The 19,037-nt window shown below is 38.2% G+C and overlaps 1 protein-coding gene across 1 annotated transcript in view; it reads left to right on the plus strand.

The window, feature by feature from the left end:
• ITGBL1 (integrin subunit beta like 1) overlaps window positions 1–19,037 on the plus strand; it is a 276,453-nt gene that overhangs the window by 155,434 nt on the left and 101,982 nt on the right. Inside the window, exons 5-7 of the mRNA XM_049778625.1 lie at window positions 363–503; window positions 3,138–3,278; window positions 15,828–15,974. Of these exons, the coding sequence (XP_049634582.1) occupies window positions 363–503; window positions 3,138–3,278; window positions 15,828–15,974 (429 nt within the window). The remainder of the gene's footprint in view (window positions 1–362; window positions 504–3,137; window positions 3,279–15,827; window positions 15,975–19,037) is intronic.

Below are 19,037 nucleotides of genomic sequence, written 5' to 3' on the forward strand. Positions count from 1 at the left end.
CTGCTTATATTCCTCTAAGATGCTGCATTCCTTTGAGATAGGAAGATAATAGATGGTCACTGTGTATTCGTGTCAATTCTTTAAAATTCTTTTATTGTAGCCAACACCCTGGCTCAGACAAGAAAGTAGATATTTGGGCTTGCTTCGTTTGTAGAAATTATTATATCTTGCCTAAACCATGATGAGAAGGGACAGACTACATAATGTATGTAAAGCCTGGCAGAGGGAATAATTTTTATTATTGTTATTATTAGTATTAGTATTAGCTCAAAAGGCAAAACCAAGTCCAAGGAGATCGAAAGTTGGCTCTGCTTTTCCAAGTTGCTTTTTCCCTCACTGTATAAAATTCATTTTGGGTAAAGGCCACGGAAAGTGTTACTGCGGAAACTGTTACTGCGAGGCTGGTTGGCATGGAGATAAGTGCGAGTTCCAGTGCGCCATCACCCCCTGGGAGAGCAAGCGAGGATGCACCGCTCCAGATGGCAGAATCTGCAGCAACAGAGGTGTGTGTGTGTGTGTGTGTGTGTGTGTGTGTGTGTGTGTGTGTGTGTGTGTGTGTGACTCACACATGTTACTACGCAAGCACTCAGAGAAAAACACAGAGCTTCCTTTTTTTTCTTTATTTCCTGCCGTGGGAGAGGAACTTGTCCTTCACAGCCATAGACTTTGATCAAAGCCAGTGGTTTCCTACACGGACACACACACACACACACACACACACACACACACACACACCACATCTTCCTCTTCCTCACTTTGTATTGGGTAGAAAAGAGAAAGAGAAGAAAGTGGTGGTCATTATTTAGGCTTCACTGGACAAAGAGTGAAGAGAGGGACTGTCACTTCCTTGGCGGTCATCCAGAAACAGCACAGGCCTGCTAAAAGGTGATTCTTGTGGCTAGTCCTGTTAAATGTCTCTTACTTCATTGAACTGCTGAGTACATGAACCTTTAATTTTCCACAGAAGATGAGGACTTGTCTTAATTATTATGAATAAGCTAAAAGCTTGGTGAAATGCAGAATGAGAGAGTAACTTGACTTTTATCTGCAACAATAAAAATGTGACATTGTACACATCTGATAGACAACCTACATACATCAAATGGCTACAAGAAAGGTAGCCCAGTCTTACATAATAAATTTAAAATATCATATTTGAATAGATAGTAGGTAGTATACATGTTACTCTATATGATGTCATAGATGTTAGGAACATATTTTATCTAACATATATTAATATATTGCATATTATTAAAGTAGAAAGTGAGTATAGTAATAAGACAATTCAAAAGACTTTCTTGAGGCTGGAGTGATAGCACAGCGATAGGGCATTTGCCTTGCAAACGTTTGATCCTCGGCATCTCATATGGTCCCCCGACCCTGCCATGAGTGATCTGAGTATAGAGCCAAGAGTAATGTCAGAGCTCTTCTGGGTGTAGCCCTTCTAAAAAAAATAATTGCAGCTGTAGGAGAACATGTAACTGGGCTGGATCCCAGGCTGGGATGTTTGTGAAGAGAGTGGGCTATGTAAGAGTGAGGGTCTTGCAAGTTCGATCCCCAACATCCCATAAGGTCACCGAGCCTGCCAGAAGTTAACTTTTGAGTGCAAATCCAGGAGCAACCCTGAGTGCAGTAGGGTGTGCCCCAAAAACCAGAAAAAAAAAGACTTTCCTGAAAATATGTAGTACTTTCCCCTTTGTAATTGCATTAGCACATAAAAGAAAACTAAATTATATTTGACTATATTTTATCTCTAAAATTATGAAAAAAAATTTAAAAAATCTTCTAAAACAAAATAAAATTTTCTAGAATTTGGAAAGTTATTTATTTGGCTTCTAGCGAATGATACATTTTAATAAATAAAGCTTGCATGGAAAAACCTTCACAGATGACTGATTTTATCCATTTACAAACTGACCTGGGAGAATAAAATGTGACACATTTCTGCAGAAAAAGTAATGAAGTCAAAGGTCTGACCTTGGAATGAAACTGAAGAAGGAAATTCCTTCCTTGGTGTAGTATAGTCTGAATGACACAGCCAACGAACACAGTTTATGTTTGTTTCTAGTATTTTAAGGTCTTCTTGCTTCTCAATCCTTTTAATTCTGTCAGGTCAAATAATCATTCTGACCATGTCAGTATAAGAAGCTTGAATGATGTTCTTGTGGACAATAATCTTATAAAAACGGCAAAGACAGCCAAGGAACAGTTTAGCAGGTAGGGCATTTTCCTTGCACACAGCCAACCTGGGCTCAATCCTCGGCATCCTATATAGTACCCCTGATCCTGCCAGGAGTGATTTCTGAATGTAGAGCCAAGAGTAATGCCTGAACTCTTCTGCACCTCTAAAAAAATAATTACAGCCATAGGGGAAGATGTAAATGGGCTGGATCCCAAGCTGGGTTCTTTGCGAAGAGAGTGGGCTCTGTAAGTGTGAGGGTCTTGCAAAAAGTCACCCCATTTCACTGCTCTCTATGGCCCCTTTCTCCTGTCCCCCAGTTTCTGGAAATAACTGAGCTCTCTAGCCTGTGATGGAGAGATCTAGACAAGTAAAGCAGGGAAGGAAGAGCAGGAGTGAGTGACTCTGATGCCTGCAGAGTCAGGATTGCATGAAGGCAAATCACAAGTTTTCTGGTTTCAGAAGGATTTACCCTACCCTCCTATTTCCAAATTTTTCCTGAATAACTCTCCTAGCCAGAAAGACACTCATCCATGTGCCTTCCTACCTATTTTAGCCAAAACTTTACCTGAGGGACACAGCTAATGGTTGTTTGTATGGTCTGGGTATTATTTTGAGATGAACCAACACAATATTAAAACACATCCTGTAATTACACATAGATTACAACCGTCATTTAGTAAATAATTTTTAAAGTTGCAACTTGAAATGATGCATTATTTTTTGGGTGTTTATCATGGTTAGCAATGGATGGTGCTCAGGTGACTATATGGGATGCTGAGAATCAAACTTGGGTTGACTGCATGCAAGGCATGCACTAAACTACTGTTCCAGGACCCCAGTGCAGTTATTTTTTATAATGTATTTTCTAGATACAGTGTAAACCATGGAGAAAGAAAGACTGATGTTCAGGGTGTTATCAGGTTTTGTTTTTCACTGGTGCTATACTAACTTCCAGGAACTTGTGTGTGTGGTGAATGTTCCTGCCATGACGTTGACCCCACTGGAGACTGGGGAGACATCCATGGAGATACCTGTGAGTGTGATGAGAGGGACTGCAGGAATGTCTATGACAGATATTCAGATGACTTCTGTTCTGGTAAGTTTAGTTCCTTCAATTCTCCTTTAAAAATATCAGTATCCCCACTTTCAAGATTTGTAAGATTCTTCCAACAACTCCAGAAGAAATGTATGTATCTTCTATGGTTTTAGAGATCTGTCAGGTAGGCTTTTCTTTGTGACTTGAAAAATCTTAAGAGCATCCCATTTGCAATGGGAAAAGGAAGGATGTGAGCATAAACCTAGAATCTTAGAGTCAATTTATGTCACCTTCAGGGAGAACCATCAGCTCCAGTTATGTAAAAACTCAACTGTGAACAGCCAGATCTCTCATCTTTCTTCTCCTCCTCCTGCTTCTTCACTCTCTTTTTCTTCTTTGTTTTTAGACACTGTGGTTTGCAATACTGACACAAAATGAGTAGCATGCCTATCACTTTACTTATTTTGAACTCCCAATGATGAGAGGAAGTATGGGTACTTTGAGGATCTTTGTATTAATATCCAAATAAAACTTGAAACTGCACATATTTGAATCCAAGAGTTCTCTTAAACACAGATTGCTTTGTTTTTGATATATGTAGCAGGTATTGTATCTTTATTTTGTCTCCTTGATGCTTTTAGTAGCATCTATTTTCTAGTTTATTTTACTATAAAATATTATAAAGAATATACAGAATTGGTGTCAATTGATTTTGCACTATTAGCAAGGCTTCCTGTCAACAGCAGACTAATAAAATTCAAGTTTTGGGGAGTCATTTATTATGTCTGGGTTTTCAGTTTTACACAGGGTTGCAGTACCTATGTTTCACAAGGGTGAACACATTATAAGACATAAAATAATGCAATTATTGTAAAAAAAATCCTAATATATTATTTGATAGAATTACAATCTAAATATTTCTATTGTTGACTTTCAAGTAATGAATTAAGATATTTCATGCCTGCCGGAGAGATAGCATGGAGGTAAGGCCTTTCATGCAAAAGGTCATTGGTTTGAATCCTGGCATCCCATATAGTCCCCCAAGCCTGCCAGGAGCGATTTCTGAGCATGGAGCCAGGAGTAATCCCTGAGCGCTGCCGGGTGTGACCCAAAAACAAACAAACAAAAAAGATATTTTATGCCATAAACATTTCTGAGCAGATCCTCATTGTTTCTGGACTGCATCTCAGTTACTGGATCTTCCTGGAAGGAGACAAACTTCAGTCTAGTCTTTCAGGAATTCAAAAACTAACTGTAAAGGAAATTCTATATACTGCCATCATTTCTGATAATGCAAGTCAGAAATTGGGAGGGCACATATAATCTGAGCTTTGCATATGGGAAGTAAGGCATGGACTTCTGAGCACAATTGGGTGTAGAAGCCAGAGCAAAATACCACGGCAGGTCAGGCATTTGCTTTGCACTCAACAGATCCAGATTCAACCCTTGGCAGCCCATACAGTCCCCAGGAGAACTGCCAGAAGCAATTTCTGAGCGTAAAGTCAGGAGTAACACCTGAGCACCCTTAGGTGTGGCCCCAAACCGTCCTCTTCAAAAAATAAAATATGATACTTTCTGGAAATTTCTGTGCATTGCTGTATGTGGACCCCCATTCCTCAGAAATATAAAAGGACAGAAAATTAAGAAAGACAGAGTTATCTGGGGAAATGCCAAATACAGAGAAAGCCATCATGTGAGCCTTGGTGGAGCTGTAAATGACAGGCAGGTAAGCAGAGACACTATGCAAACATGTCTCTGGTGTCTTAAGTTTGAATACTCCTTGGAGACAACAGGGGATTTGGCTGGTTTCTCAGCATCTTTTCAGCCAAGGGAGATAGAAGAACTTTCTATGGGTGTTGGAATAATTGTCTTCATTCTATTAGGGATAATTCTTCTCTGCTGGTGCTTATCACTCATTGGATGGCAGCACATTTGGACTGAAGTTCCTTTTGGATTGGTCCCAAAAACCCCAGGGTGTGGTTTTTGGCTTTCCAATAAAGACCCTGAGTCTCGGGGAGAAGATGCTTGAGGTTTTGGTTTTTCAACACTGAGCTATCTGCTTGTTGGTCTTAGTGCTAGGAGGAGACAGTTTGTAGTGCAAGTTCCTGAACTTGTTTTATCTTCTTAACCATATGTGGATTATTTCTTGAGTCAGTATTTGCTTCCAGACCTGTGTCTCCCCAATCACCTGGGATTTGGGCATGAGGGTTCCACTGCATATGGGGGCTGTCTCCATGCAACTGTCTTCTCCTCTCTGACCCAACCAGTCATCCTACCACAGAACCATTCCCATAATACTTCTGGTAACTTTCTGGGAGAATTTCTCAGGACCTTGTAGATATAGCTGTCCTGCTAAGGAGATGCCTTCCCATCTCTTCCTTTCTTCCTTATACACAAGTCTATGCATTCCCTTCATCAATTATATCCTAATCTAATCCCTGCTGCACAGTTTACCCCTCAAATGATATAGATTGTTCATTTTCATCAGAATAGATTAGGTATATGCATATTTACAGATTCTGCAGTTAGAACACTTAGGTTTAGGAAAGTCTTAACATGTGCTGACAACTTCAGAGCTTAGAGATAGAACCAAATGTTAATGAGATATAAAAATCTGAAGGATGCTGAAGATCCCTTATTTTGCTGAACAAATCTTTGTTTGAACTTTATTTTAGTGTTTTAGAATATTTTCAACTGAATCATCATGAAATACACAGGTAAAAAACGTTCATAGTTTTGTTCATAGAATGTTTCAACACTGACATCCATCCATCCATCTGATAACCAGTGTTCATTTCCTGCCACGCATTTCTTCAGTTACCTTCCCCTTTACCCACCATGCTCATCCCAGCCTGCATTTATGGAAGACACTCCTCCTCTTCCTTCTGATCTTCCTCCTCATTTTTCTCCTCCTCCTCCTCTTCCTCCTCCTTCCCATCTTCATACTCCACTTCCTCCTCTTCCTTTCTCCTCCTCTTCTTCCTCTTCCTCTTTCTCCCCTCCTCTTCCTCTTTCTTCTCCTTAGCCTCCTTCTTATTCTCCTTTTTTCCTTCTTCTTATCCTTCTCCCCCTCTCAGTCTCCTCATACTCCTCCTCCTCTTCTTTTTCTTCCTCATCCTCTTTCTTCTCCTTTTTCTCCTCCTTTCTTTTTTCCTTTTTTCTTTTTAGACACTGTGGTTTGCAATATTTGATACAGAAGAAGTATTATGAATATCATTTTACTTCCTTTGAACTCCCAGTTTTTGCTCATCATGAGTTTAATACCACCAGCTTAAATTGAGAGGCATCCTATTATGGAAAACTATATATGAGTATAGGGGAGAGAAATATCAAAAATCATAGGTTCTACCCTGCAAAATTTTACTATTTAGCCAAGAAACTGATGCATAAGCAGAAACTCTAAATATGTGATGGTGTGGGAGATTTGCACTATGTACATTTGTGAGTTCTCTGACACACAGCAGGAAAAAAAAACCCCATAATAGATTGCATTCTTACTCTCTGGGACTTCATAGCTCCAAGGGCAGGAGAGATAACAATCCATTGGAATTGGAATCAGATGTGAAGTGGGTTAATATTGTGTATGTTTGATGGGTCAAGTACTCAAGCTGAGAATAAGGAGAGAAGGAAGATTGGGAAGGTGGAGTGTGAGTATATTGTACTTGACATTGAAGTTGGGGTAACACTCTTCACAGAGGGAATGATGGCTACTGAATTTCGGGATGCTTTGGCACAAATGATGCACTGCCCTGAAGTGCAGGACAAGAGGTGCATTTCTGACAGGAGAACATAGAGGCACACAATCTAGGCAGGAGACTAGCACTAGGGTGGTATCCTTATTGCCAGACTGTGCAAGGAATAAAGCTTAAAGCTACTAAGAACCAAGAACTGGAGGAATTTGAACTTTGCCCCAAGATCTAGATTTCCTATGAGAGACAATGCAAAGCTAGTGGTGGTGTCAAGCTGTGAAGAGCAACAGCACAGATGACACAACCATGAGGAAATGTGGGTGCGACGGACTGAGGTGAAGGACTTAGAAGAAAGTTGTTGAATTAGCTTCCAAACATCTGGATCATAAGAAACCAATGACAGCTTAAAGGTGATATTTTTTCCCACTATGTTACCTTGATCCAGATGGTCAGGGATGAGCATAAGTAGTTCAACTCAGTAAGGGATGGAAGGACTGAAAGGATTGGTTCACAATTTGAAGCTCACCACAGAGTGGTGAATGTTGTTAGGAAAATAACTACACTAACAACTAGCATGACAATGTTACAGAATGAGAGAAGTAGAATGCCTGCCTCAAATACAGGCGGGGGGTGTGGTGGTGGGGGACATTGGTGGTGGGAATGTTGCACTGGTGAAGGGGGGTGTTCTGTTTATGACTAAAACCCAAACTACAATTATGCTTGCAATCATGGTGCTTAAAGATTTTATATATTAAAAAAAGTAGAAGAAAAATTAAAAAAAATTCAACTCAGGAAGGGGACAAAAAAAAAAAAAGAAGTTTAACTCATAACGTTTAGTGTGTCCCCTAGGGAGATACCCTAGGAACACAAAAAACTACAATTCAAAAATCCCTTTCTCACACCTATATTTGTTGCAGCGCTATTTACAATAGCCAGACTCTGGAAACAACCAAGATGCCCTCCAATAGATGAATGGCTAAAGAAACTGTGGTACATATACACATTATTAGAGATGTTATTAGTTATTAGATTATTATTAGATCATTAGAGATGAAGACATAAAATTTTTCTATACATGGATGTACATGGAATCTATTATGCTGAGTGAAATAAATCAGAGGGAGAGAGATAGACACAGAATAGTCTCACTCATCTATGGGTTTTAAGAAAATAAAATACATTTTTGCAATAATTCTCAGAGACAAAAGAGATGAGGGCTGGAAGGTCAGCTCAGGATATGAAGCTCACCACAAAGAGTGTTGAGTGCAGTTAGAGAAATAACTACACTGGCAATTATCATAACAATGCGAATGAATGAGGGAAGTAGAAAGCCTTTCTCAAATGCAGGTGGGGGTGGGTGGGAAGGAGGGAGATTTGGGAGTTTGGTGATGGGAATGCTGCACTGGTGAAGGGGGGTGTTCTTTATATGACTGAAAACCAACTACAATCATATATGTAATCAAGGTGTTTAAATAAAGACATTTAAAAAGAAAAAAGAAATAAACATTTAGTGGGTGATACAACTGGTACATGGGTTCAGAAAATTTTATGTAAGAGATAAAAAGTAAAATCAGGAAATAAATGGCACAACTGATCAGAGTATATAAAAATCCTCGATTTTATTCAGGTTTTTTTTTTTTTTTTTTTTTTGGTTTTTGGGTCACACCCGGCAGCAGTCAGGGGTTACTCCTGGCTTCACGTTCAGAAATCGCTCCTGGCAGGCATGGGAGACCATATGGGATGCCGGGATTTGAACTGATGACCTTCTGTATGAAAGGCAAACGCCTTACCTCCATGCTATCTCTCCGGCCCCTATTCGGGTTTGTTTTATCCACTTCCCAAGTAAGTACCTATTTACTCAAGTATAAGTGAACCCCTAGAATAAACCGACTCTCCAAAATTTACCCTAAAACTGAGAAAACTTAATGACTTGAGTATAAGCCGAGGTGGAAAATGCAGCAGCCACTGTTAAATTTCAAAAATAAAATATATACCCAAAACAGTTATAATAATTAAAATATCAGTAGGTTAAATGTTTTCCAATATTTATTGCTAAATAAAAACTGTAAACTAGCAACAATAACCTTAAAACTTTCAATAAAGTGCAGAAAACCGTAGCTTAACAGGTAACTAAGTTGAATCACAAAGGTTAAAATCCTTCAAAACTGGAGTCCTCCTCCTCCTTATCTGTATGACCAAAAAGAGCTTCAGCTGTATCTGATGTGAGGATATCAGCAAAGAGTTTGTCATCATCACTGAGTTTGCAGATATTTTCACTGCTGTCGATCTCATATAAAGCACAGAATATTGTGGGTAAAATAGTTCAGTGGCATCCAGTTCAGTTCAGCCACCTACCTCTTCAGCTCAACCATGACTAGTGGACTGAGCTGAATAAGTACTGTCCCCAACAGCAGACGGCAGAAGACAGCTGAAGACTGACTATGTGCATAACCTGTATGACCCGAGTATAAGCCAAAAAACTGGGCTTATACTAGAGTATATACCATACTTGAACTGAAGTTAGTACTGGACCCTTTATGCCCTACCCTTTTCTTTTTTCAATATGTACTTTCCAAAATAAACTTAACTTTAGTGATGGATTAGTACTACTAGATTAATATTAATATATCTGATACCTAAATAAACTGAATATAGAAATATGCTTTAATAAAACTTACATGAAATAGTGATGCATTCCCCGGTACCACATAGGGTCTTTCAAACACCGTATTGTAATAATACACAGAGGCAATAGCGATGAGGGCTGAAGGATCGACCCATGATTTGAAGCTTACCACAAAGAGTGGTGAGTCCATTTAGAGAAATAATTACACTGACAACTATCATGACAATGATAGTGAGTGAGAGAAATAGAATACATGCAAGGGTTGGGGGAGAGGGAGTAGGGGACATTGATGGTGGGAATGTTGCATGGTGAAGGGGGGGGTGTTCATTTTTATAATTAAAACCCAACTACAAATATATTTGCAATCATGTTACTTACATAAAGGTATTAAAATAAAAAGAATGATCCCTGAGCACAGAGACCATGTGATTCAATCTCCCACTCTCCCACAGCAAAATGTGAGAACTGTAAGGGAAAACATCTAAAAGCTCATAGCAGAGAGAGATCCTTGTCTCAGAGACTCTTACCAAGTTCTCACATTTTATTTCCCACCAGGTTTCCAACTTACTCAGAGAGGGAGATAGAATCAGTTCCATTTTTTTTTTTTAACAGACTCAGAATAACCTGTATTTTAACAGAAGAGGAACAGGGCCAATTGAGGTTGCTTGAAAAAGTTCATGCTGCCATAAAGTGTCATCTGGAAATGTAGTCTTAAGTTTTCAGTCACTTTTATCTCTAAATGACACAAAGAGTATTTTTCAGTTTTATCTTATCTTGGTAAGAAAGAACTCTCTTCCAGAGGCTCCGATTCTTAGAAGATGCTGTTTCTCGGCTTATCATTAAGAACTGGGCAAGCTTCAGTGTCAGTTATTTATTTCTCTTCTTCTTAGGCTTCACAATTGCCCTAATTGTCCATCTAAGTTACTCCATTGGAATAGCAGCGAACAGTTGTTTATAGAAGATGTTAAGACTTTAGGGTTACGAGACACAATAACCCAAAGCGTCAATAGTCTCTAGTGGTTTATGCAAGGCTCGAATATAAGAAGGCTCATGGGAAATGCAATTTTATTTTTAGCTCTCTATTCTTTTATCCTGTCTGTGTTGAGCTTTATCAGGTCCAAGGAAAATCTGATGGATGAGTTGAAGTTTTCTCATTCAATAGAGTATTTTTTTTTTCATTCGTGCCTACACCACTCATCCATCTATCTAATCGTGTTTGAATGTTGGTACTCTGTCTACAAGATCATGGATATGGTGGGTGGTAGATGTTAAAACATCATCTGGCTTACAAAAAAAGCCATGTTCTATTTATTTTATATTCATTCCAAATGTGGTTTACTATCCACATGGTAGAAAGTGAGAACTTGTACTCACTCTCATATATAGTCATGATTAATACATACATACAGATGCAGACACACCTCAACGATGATACAATGGGCACAGTTTCAGTATGAACACATGACCGGGGTCACACATTGGCTTCCTGGAAGTGCCAGAAGCTTGATCAGTCACTTTAAGTCTGTGAGCTGCTTCACTACATTTCCCTGCTGATTCTAAAATAACCTTTTAGTTCCCGATGGCTGTTTACCAGTCTGGTCTACTTCCCTAGAGCTCATAATTGGAAAAAAATATGCTGCAGTGTGACCTGAAACTATCTTTCAGTATGCACTTCCAACCAAATGATGAAAATAATAGAAGGCTACTTCTGCCTCTGATTGCCATTTGTTTGGAAAATGGAATTCTTTGATAGAACTGAATTTGGTGGGGGAAATTGTCACTTTGGATTATCAGAACATTTAGGGAAGAAATGGAAATAAGTGATTCAGGATATTCAGCTTGTGTTTTTTTTTCCTGAAAGGGAAATCAAGATATTAAATTAATTTTTAAAATAACAAGCACAGTTTATTCTTGTTGAGTCTTTAAGACATTTCTTTGTTAGTGGATTTTCTTTTTTTCTTTATCAGAATCTACTCAGAAATTTCACATTCAAACTCAGGGTTTTTTTTTGTTTGTTTGTTTGTTCATTTTGTTTTGTTTATTTTTATTGTTTTAGTGAAGGAAATCTTCACTAAAACTGGAGTGTTTGCTTGTATGAGCTAGATCTGAATTGGTCTTAGATGGGTATTTTGGTGCTGCAGTAGCTTAACTCAAAGGACATATTGATTTTAAAGGAAAAATGAGTCGTGGTGTCAATGCCATGAACCAGAGACATCCTTTTAATCCCTGCCTACTTAGCATGGGGGCTCTGTCTCTTGAAATCTGGTCCTGCTGCTGACTCCCTGCCCATGGAACAGAGCTGGGAATGCAATTCCAATTACTTACTCACACCAACTACCCTGTTGTTTTCTATCTGTATTTCACTGTGTTTATTGCATGTTCAGAGCTCCTTTGAAAGAAATTCTCTAGAGTGTATTCTTCTATGTTTGATATCAGAGGAAAACAATATTTTGTAGCTTCTGTCTCTGTCTTATTGATTCTGCAGTGACAAAATTTAAAAGTCTTGCCAGAGGCAAAGACATTCACTCTTGCAGATCTGGAATCTCTTCATAGATTTGACAAACTACCACAAATGGAAGAGCTAAATCAGTGGGGCAAAATTCACATCTAATTCTTTCCCTTGAAAACTCAAGTGGAATGAGATTCAAAAAGGTGAACTTGGGACATATAACAAAGAAATATCTGGGTCTCCTAAGTTCTTCTCTGCCTTTTTTATTCTTAGTGTGTAAAAGATCACAAGATCGTAGGTTATAACAAATCAAAGGGCTTTCATGCTAAATATATTTTACTCTTTCCTAAATTTTTTCTATATATTAAAATCAGGCATTGTTTATCTTCATTTTATTCCTCTAAAATGCTTACTTTTTACTTCTCTCTGTGGTAGATATTTTATTCACAGAAGAATTTGCGATTTTATCAGGAATACTTCAGTATTCATGGCATTAATGTCCTGCCATTGCTTAGAAATTTACTAATTTCTACCCAATACTATAAAGAATCATTTTTTATCAAAGAGACAGTTTTATTTAAAATAGGAATCATAGATACCAATGGCTCTGAGCTATTAAGAGGCAAAATAAAAGATTTTGCATTACCATGAAAATTTTATGTTTATATTATATCTGGATAATTAATGTCTCTTTATTAATTACTTTATTTAAATATCATGGTACCAAGGTTGTTCATAATAATGTTGATTTTATTTCACAGACACAAAATTGTTCACAATCGAGTTTCAGTTATACATTGTACAACACCCTTAAACAGAGGACTCTTTTTTTTTTTTTGGTTTTTGGGCCATACCCGGCGATGCTCAGGGGTTACTCCTGGCTGTCTGCTCAGAAATAGCTCCTGGCAGGCACGAGGGACCATATGGGACACAGAGATTCGAACCAACCACCTTTGGTCCTGGATCGGCTGCTTGCAAGGCAAACGCCACAGTGCTATCTCTCCGGGCCCCAGAGGACACTTCTTGCCGTCAATGTCTCAAATTTCCATCCTGTCCTTCCCCCTGCCTGCCTCTGAGTAAAACATTCCTTCTCCTTCTCCTTTTCCTTCTCCTCCTCCTCCGTCTCCTCCTCCTTCTCTCTCCTCCTCCTCCTTCTTTTCTTCTTCTTCTTTCTCTTCTTTCCTTCTTTCTTCACTTTTCTTCTTTCTACTCCTTCTTCTTCTCCTTCTCCTTTTTCTTCTTCTTCTTCTTCTTCTTCTTCTTCTTCTTCTTCTTCTTCTTCTTCTTCTTCTTCTCCTTCTTCTCCTTCTTCTCCTTCTTCTTCTTCTTCTTCTTCTTCTTCTTCTTCTTCTTCTTCTTCTTCTTCTTCTTCTTCTTATTCTTCTCTTCCTTCTCCTTTCCTCCTCTTCCCTTCCTCTTGCTCCTCATCCTTCTCCTTCTCTTCTTCCTCTTTCTCCTTCTCCTTCTCCTCCTTCTTGTTCTTTTTTTGTTCTTGTTCTTCTTGTTCTTGCTGTTGTTGTTGTTGTTGTTGTTCTTCTTCTTCTTCTTCTTCTTCTTCTTCTATAGCTGAGTAATGTGTATATTTTAAATAGTTTTTGTATCCAGTCACTTACTATTGGACATTTGAATGCTTTCTAGATTTTGACAATTGTGAATATACCACAATAAAATCACAGTGCCTAAAATAGAATTGTAAATAAAAATACATTTAAAATAAAATAAAGCACAGGAAGGAAAGATTCATCATTTGTAGGAGAAAAGGGGAGCTTTATATGTCCATCTTTGCTTGGGGCTGGCATGGCATGGGACAGAGGCAGAAAAAGGTTGGCCTATTCTTTGAGATTACTGAAACTTGGATGTGAGATGCACAGAAAATAGGTGAGCAAGATCTTAAATGACACATTTCTGCTCAGTGATTATTAATGAACACATAAATAACAGAGAGAACTAGGGAATTGTGTCCATGATTAAGGTAAGTAGGCATAGAAACAAACAAACAAAAAACAGAAGAAAACAAGGAAAGAAAGTGAATATAGGGAGTAAAGGTGAAAGGCCTTCGGGAATTTCTTCTTCTGGATCAAAGCAGTTGTGTGCTTTAAACAAGTTTAATGCATTTATATTAAAGTAGACTTTTTTTTTTAGAATATAGTTTTAGGGTGAAATTCAAGCTAAGTCTCTTATTAGGAGTTTCAACTCTGGCTATTTTCTAGAGCTGACCTTACTGATGTTTTAAATTGAAATATGGTTCTATTTATTGAATATATTTGAATATATATTTGAAACTTATTTGCTATATCACATGATGAAGATTTAATTTATACAAGCAAATCATATAAGCACATCTATGTATGTATTAAGTAACATAACTGCCCTTATAGCAATAATTAACTCCATGAATTACTTTAAATGTTAATATGGGAATTCTCTGATAGAAAGTGACAACCCTAAACTTGTGTTAACCCCATGGAATGTGAAAACGTTCTGCCATCAGTGGTCTCTCTCACTTGGCTTCAGCTTCATCACCCTGTGACGTGATTAGAACCCACAAGCAAGGCATCCAACTTGCCTTTGAATTTGTAGCACTACAAAAGCCAGCATCCTCAATCTGTGTTGTAGAGGTTTTCTGGCCTCTCTGCAAACCTAAACTTTTGTTTTAATATTCACAGCTCGTTCAAGCTTTTAGGAGTTAAATTTCAAAAAGCTTTTCCCTCTTCCCTGCTAAATCTGCTTTCTTGCTTCATCGTTCCAGTGTCAACAAGTCTTTCACAAATGGCAGCCTCCATCTAGACTTTGTGCGAGTTCCTGGGACTCAGCCAACTGTCCTTGGAATGACACCTCTTGCCTTCATGCTCTCAAATCCTCTGGTTCCAATGAAAGAGCAGAATTGAATTGTGAAAAGCTGTTTTAAAATGGATACTGATCTATGCTTTTGCCGTGTAGCTTTGTTTGCAAATTTCCCTCAAAATTACAACAGGGTTGAAGTGGGAGATAGAGCCTTGCACACTGTACACTCTTCTGAGGAACCCCTGAGCACTCCCAGGTGAATCCCAGAAGCAAAGCAAAATAAAACATTACACAAGGGTTGAGAAGAATGGTAGTAATATTATTTTTACAAATAATTATTTTTTTTAATTTGAAATGAAGTCTTGGTAGTTTTTATTGAATTTTAACAATTACTTTTAAAGAAAGTAATAAAATATAGGAAAATCATAGAAGAATGATCATTTAATTAAATGAATTAACAAGTAACCCAAATTGCCAAAGGATACATTTTATTTATTTATTTTTAATAATATCTTTATATAGAGGGCCAGAGTGACAGTATAGCAATAAGGCTTTTGCCTTGCATGAGGCCAATCTAGGACAGGCCTTAGCTCAATTTCCACTGTCCCATATGGTCCCCCAAACCAGGAGCGATTTCTGAGCACAGAGCCAGGAGTAACCCCTGAGCATCACCGGGTGTGGCTCAAAAAGAAAAAGAAAAAGAAAATGAGACCCTATTTCCAAAACTAATTTTCCCCTTTTATGGCTGTTTTCACATACATTAATTGCTAATTCCACTGAATACTCTCCTTCAGACCCAGAAAATCTGTATAGCATTATGTTTTTGGATTTTGATAGATCCAGGATTATTATCCTGAGTATATGTTTATCTTATCTGAATTGATCTACCGTCTCCTGTTCAATGAATAGAAACCAGTTATTTAAGAACTTGGTTAAATGCGCCTTTGCATTTTACTTGGGATCATCTAGGCCCTAGCTCATGAGTGACATTTTCTGTTGCAATAAAATAGGTCCTGACTTCATTGTGTGTAAGTTATTTCATGATTTCTCTCCTTGCCAAGGTCATGGACAGTGTAACTGTGGAAGATGTGACTGCAAAGTTGGTTGGTATGGAAAGAAGTGTGAGCAGCCACGTTCTTGCCCACTATCGGTGGAGGAGAGTACCAGGAAGTGCCAAGGGAACTCTGACTTGCCGTGTTCTGGAAGGGGTAAGTGAGGCCACTCTGTTTTGGTCTGTTCTGGAAAAGAAGAGTGAGGCTACTCTGGACTGGTCACCACCACCCTCTAGGGCGAATGACACTTTTTTCTTCCAATTAGTTAATCTGTTTTTCATTATACAAAAAATGAAAGGGAAGAGTTATTTCACTTTTTCTCTCTATCTCTGTCTGGCTGGCTATCACTCCTTTTGCACTCATTCCACATACATCATCCACTTGAGCACTGAGGTCTGTTCATCTTCACTTCAATACTGTTCTGTATTTCATTCAAAGGACTAAAGGTTGGGCATTCTCCCTAAACTTTCTCAATAATAACATAATTGCCCACCGACATTTCTGAAACTCGGTAACATTGTGTTGAGAAGATGCTGGGCATTTGAAAAAAAAAAAACCTGGTCCAAATAGATGGTCCTCAAAGAGCTTTTGTTATGTTATGAGATACAAAGCCTCAGGGGTGCCCTTACTCCCAGATGAGTACAAATTGTCAGGGAAAGAAGACTTTGTGTAGAAGGATGCTTCTTTCAGTCGCTTCCATTTATCAAGGCAAGAAATGCAATTCCAACTCTCACATGGAAATGGCGACATTAAAATGAAATATGTCATTGGAGGAAGTGGTAATTGAAGTTATTACACATTTGCACATGAAGGGAGGTAAAAGTAAAAGGCTTTCTTTACCCAAATGTAGGTCAGAAATATATCTGTTGATGCTCTGGATTTATTCTTGGGTAATCAATTTTTAAAATTTATTAGAATGAAGGTAATGTGTTTGCTGTGGTCATGAAATTTATGATTTTGGTGTACAAAGTTACCTCAACTCACAGCTACCAAAGTACCACAAATACTACCCCCACCCTCAGTATGAACTGCAGTATGCAGTCTGTTGTCAATTGAAATTATCTAGACTTTTAATTACTTTTGAGACAATTCAAAAGCCAAGCATTCCTTTTTTTAAGGATAATGAATTTTATCATCTATATATTCTTAGAAGTACGTAACAATGAGTTTGCACTATCTCCAAAACATTTTTGTCATTACAATAAGTAATCATATTATACTTCTTTCTAGTGATGCATCATTTTCTCCCTCTCTACAATCCTTAAAAACCCTTAACTTACTTGCAGTATTTAGGAATTTTCCGGTTTCATTAATGGAACCATCAATTATGTGATCTTTTTGTATCTGAGTTTTTTATTTTTTATTATTTTTTATTTTTTTAATATAATTTTTATTTTTATCATAGTGGCTTACATATTGTTGACAATAATATTTTAGGCACACATTTACATAAAATCAGGGGGGATTCCCATCACCAAATTGTCCTCCCTACACCTCCGTTTTTGTCCTACCTCCCATATCCTCTTCCCTCACCCCCAGGGTAGCTAGAATATGTGGTCTCCTCTGTATCTAGCCTACTGCTTAGTAGTCTTGCACCTGTTTGGTCCTGGTGCCTCCCTTGTTTCCCCCTCTAATTGGGGGGGGGGGCAGGACTAGCTAGTTCAAGTTACGTGGTTTTGTTTGAAGGAAAGAAAAGTAATAAACTGGGGTAAAAGTCTAATACACCGAAAATAAGCGGAATTCTTCTAGAGGCTCTCATCATCGGTTTGAGAAACAAAGGAGAGAAAAAAGGTGCATTCCACCAGTACAAAAAGAAGTGTCAAATATCCAGTGAGGACTCCAACAATAACCACAAGCACCAAAAAAAAACAAAAAACAAAAAAAACCCCACAAAAACAGAAACAAAAAAAACACAAAACAAAACAAAACAAAAAAAAAAACGCCATGGTCTTGATATAAGAAACATGGCATAGCCTATAATGAAAGAATAGAAAGGAAGAGAAAGAATAAGTATAACTGGGGACAACTTCAATAATCACACCGAAACAGAGAAATTGACCAATAATAGATAGGTAAATAAAAATAATAATAATAAATGAAAATAAAATAATATATAAAAAATAAATAATGTTTTGTGCTTTTTGTTTTTTTCCCTCCTGCCCTGGCACAGTAAATATTGGGGTCATTCGAAAAGGAATTCACTTGGGCTAAGAGATATGGGGTTTCTCCGCCCTTGGAGTGTATTGTCATGGGATCAACTATAGACTCTGTTCAGGATCATTTACTCTCCCGGTGGTGCTTTTGTGGTGTTTGGAAGACCTCTGCTCTGTCCTGGGTGATACTATCAGGCCTCTGTGTCTAGGGATCTCAGTATCTGCACAGATCCTGCGGTGGGATTTATGATGAAGTCAGTCTTTGTGGTTCTAGAAGTTCTGTTCCATCAGTGTCGTTTTAATTCATCTTCTGTGGTTGGTGATCTTGGTCTTTGCACTGAACCTAGGATGGCACCTAGGATAGTGTCTTTCTTTGTGCTTCCAGAAGCCCCATTCCGTTACAATGGTCTCTGCCAGACCTTTGGAACTGGGTATCATGTTTATTGTGCAGGTCGTAGTTCAAACCCTAGGTTAGGGCTTTTTTATTGGTCCCAGGCTGTATACAGTCTGGTCATGGTTCTAGCAGCAGTCATCTGTAACTCGCAATCTTGGCTTTTGGGCCTACCAAAGGGTGACAAGTCTTCTGATTTTGTCTTGTCGTTAGCTGGAAAGGTAGGATAACCTGCACTTAGGTCAAGTTGTTCCCATTTTCTTCGTTGTCAGGATGTCATATTAGAGCTGGCACTTGTTGGTGACCTCGCAGTATTAAGGCTGTCCCGGATGGGATTTGTTTCCTGTAGCAGTTGTGAAGAACTGTGCCGTTCCTATGTCTGAGCAAAGTTCTCACTGAAAAAGTCTTTTGAGGTTTACTTATTGTTAGATATTGTGGCATGTTTTATTTCATTTCTTTTCATGTTTGTACAGGACTATTTGCATGGATTAACCACATTTGTCACTCCATCTTTCTGTTGAAGAATGTTCAGATGGTTTTTACTCTTTGATCATCATAAAAGATTTATTGTGGACATTCATATATTAGCTTTCTGTGAGCCCTTTTTAAATTTTACTTAATTTTTTTCCTTAGATATAGTCCAAAGGGTTTCCAGAATTGCCTTGGCTCAAATCC

The sequence above is a fragment of the Suncus etruscus genome, chromosome 8 (genome assembly GCF_024139225.1).
Source record: "Suncus etruscus isolate mSunEtr1 chromosome 8, mSunEtr1.pri.cur, whole genome shotgun sequence".
NCBI lineage: Eukaryota > Metazoa > Chordata > Mammalia > Eulipotyphla > Soricidae > Suncus > Suncus etruscus.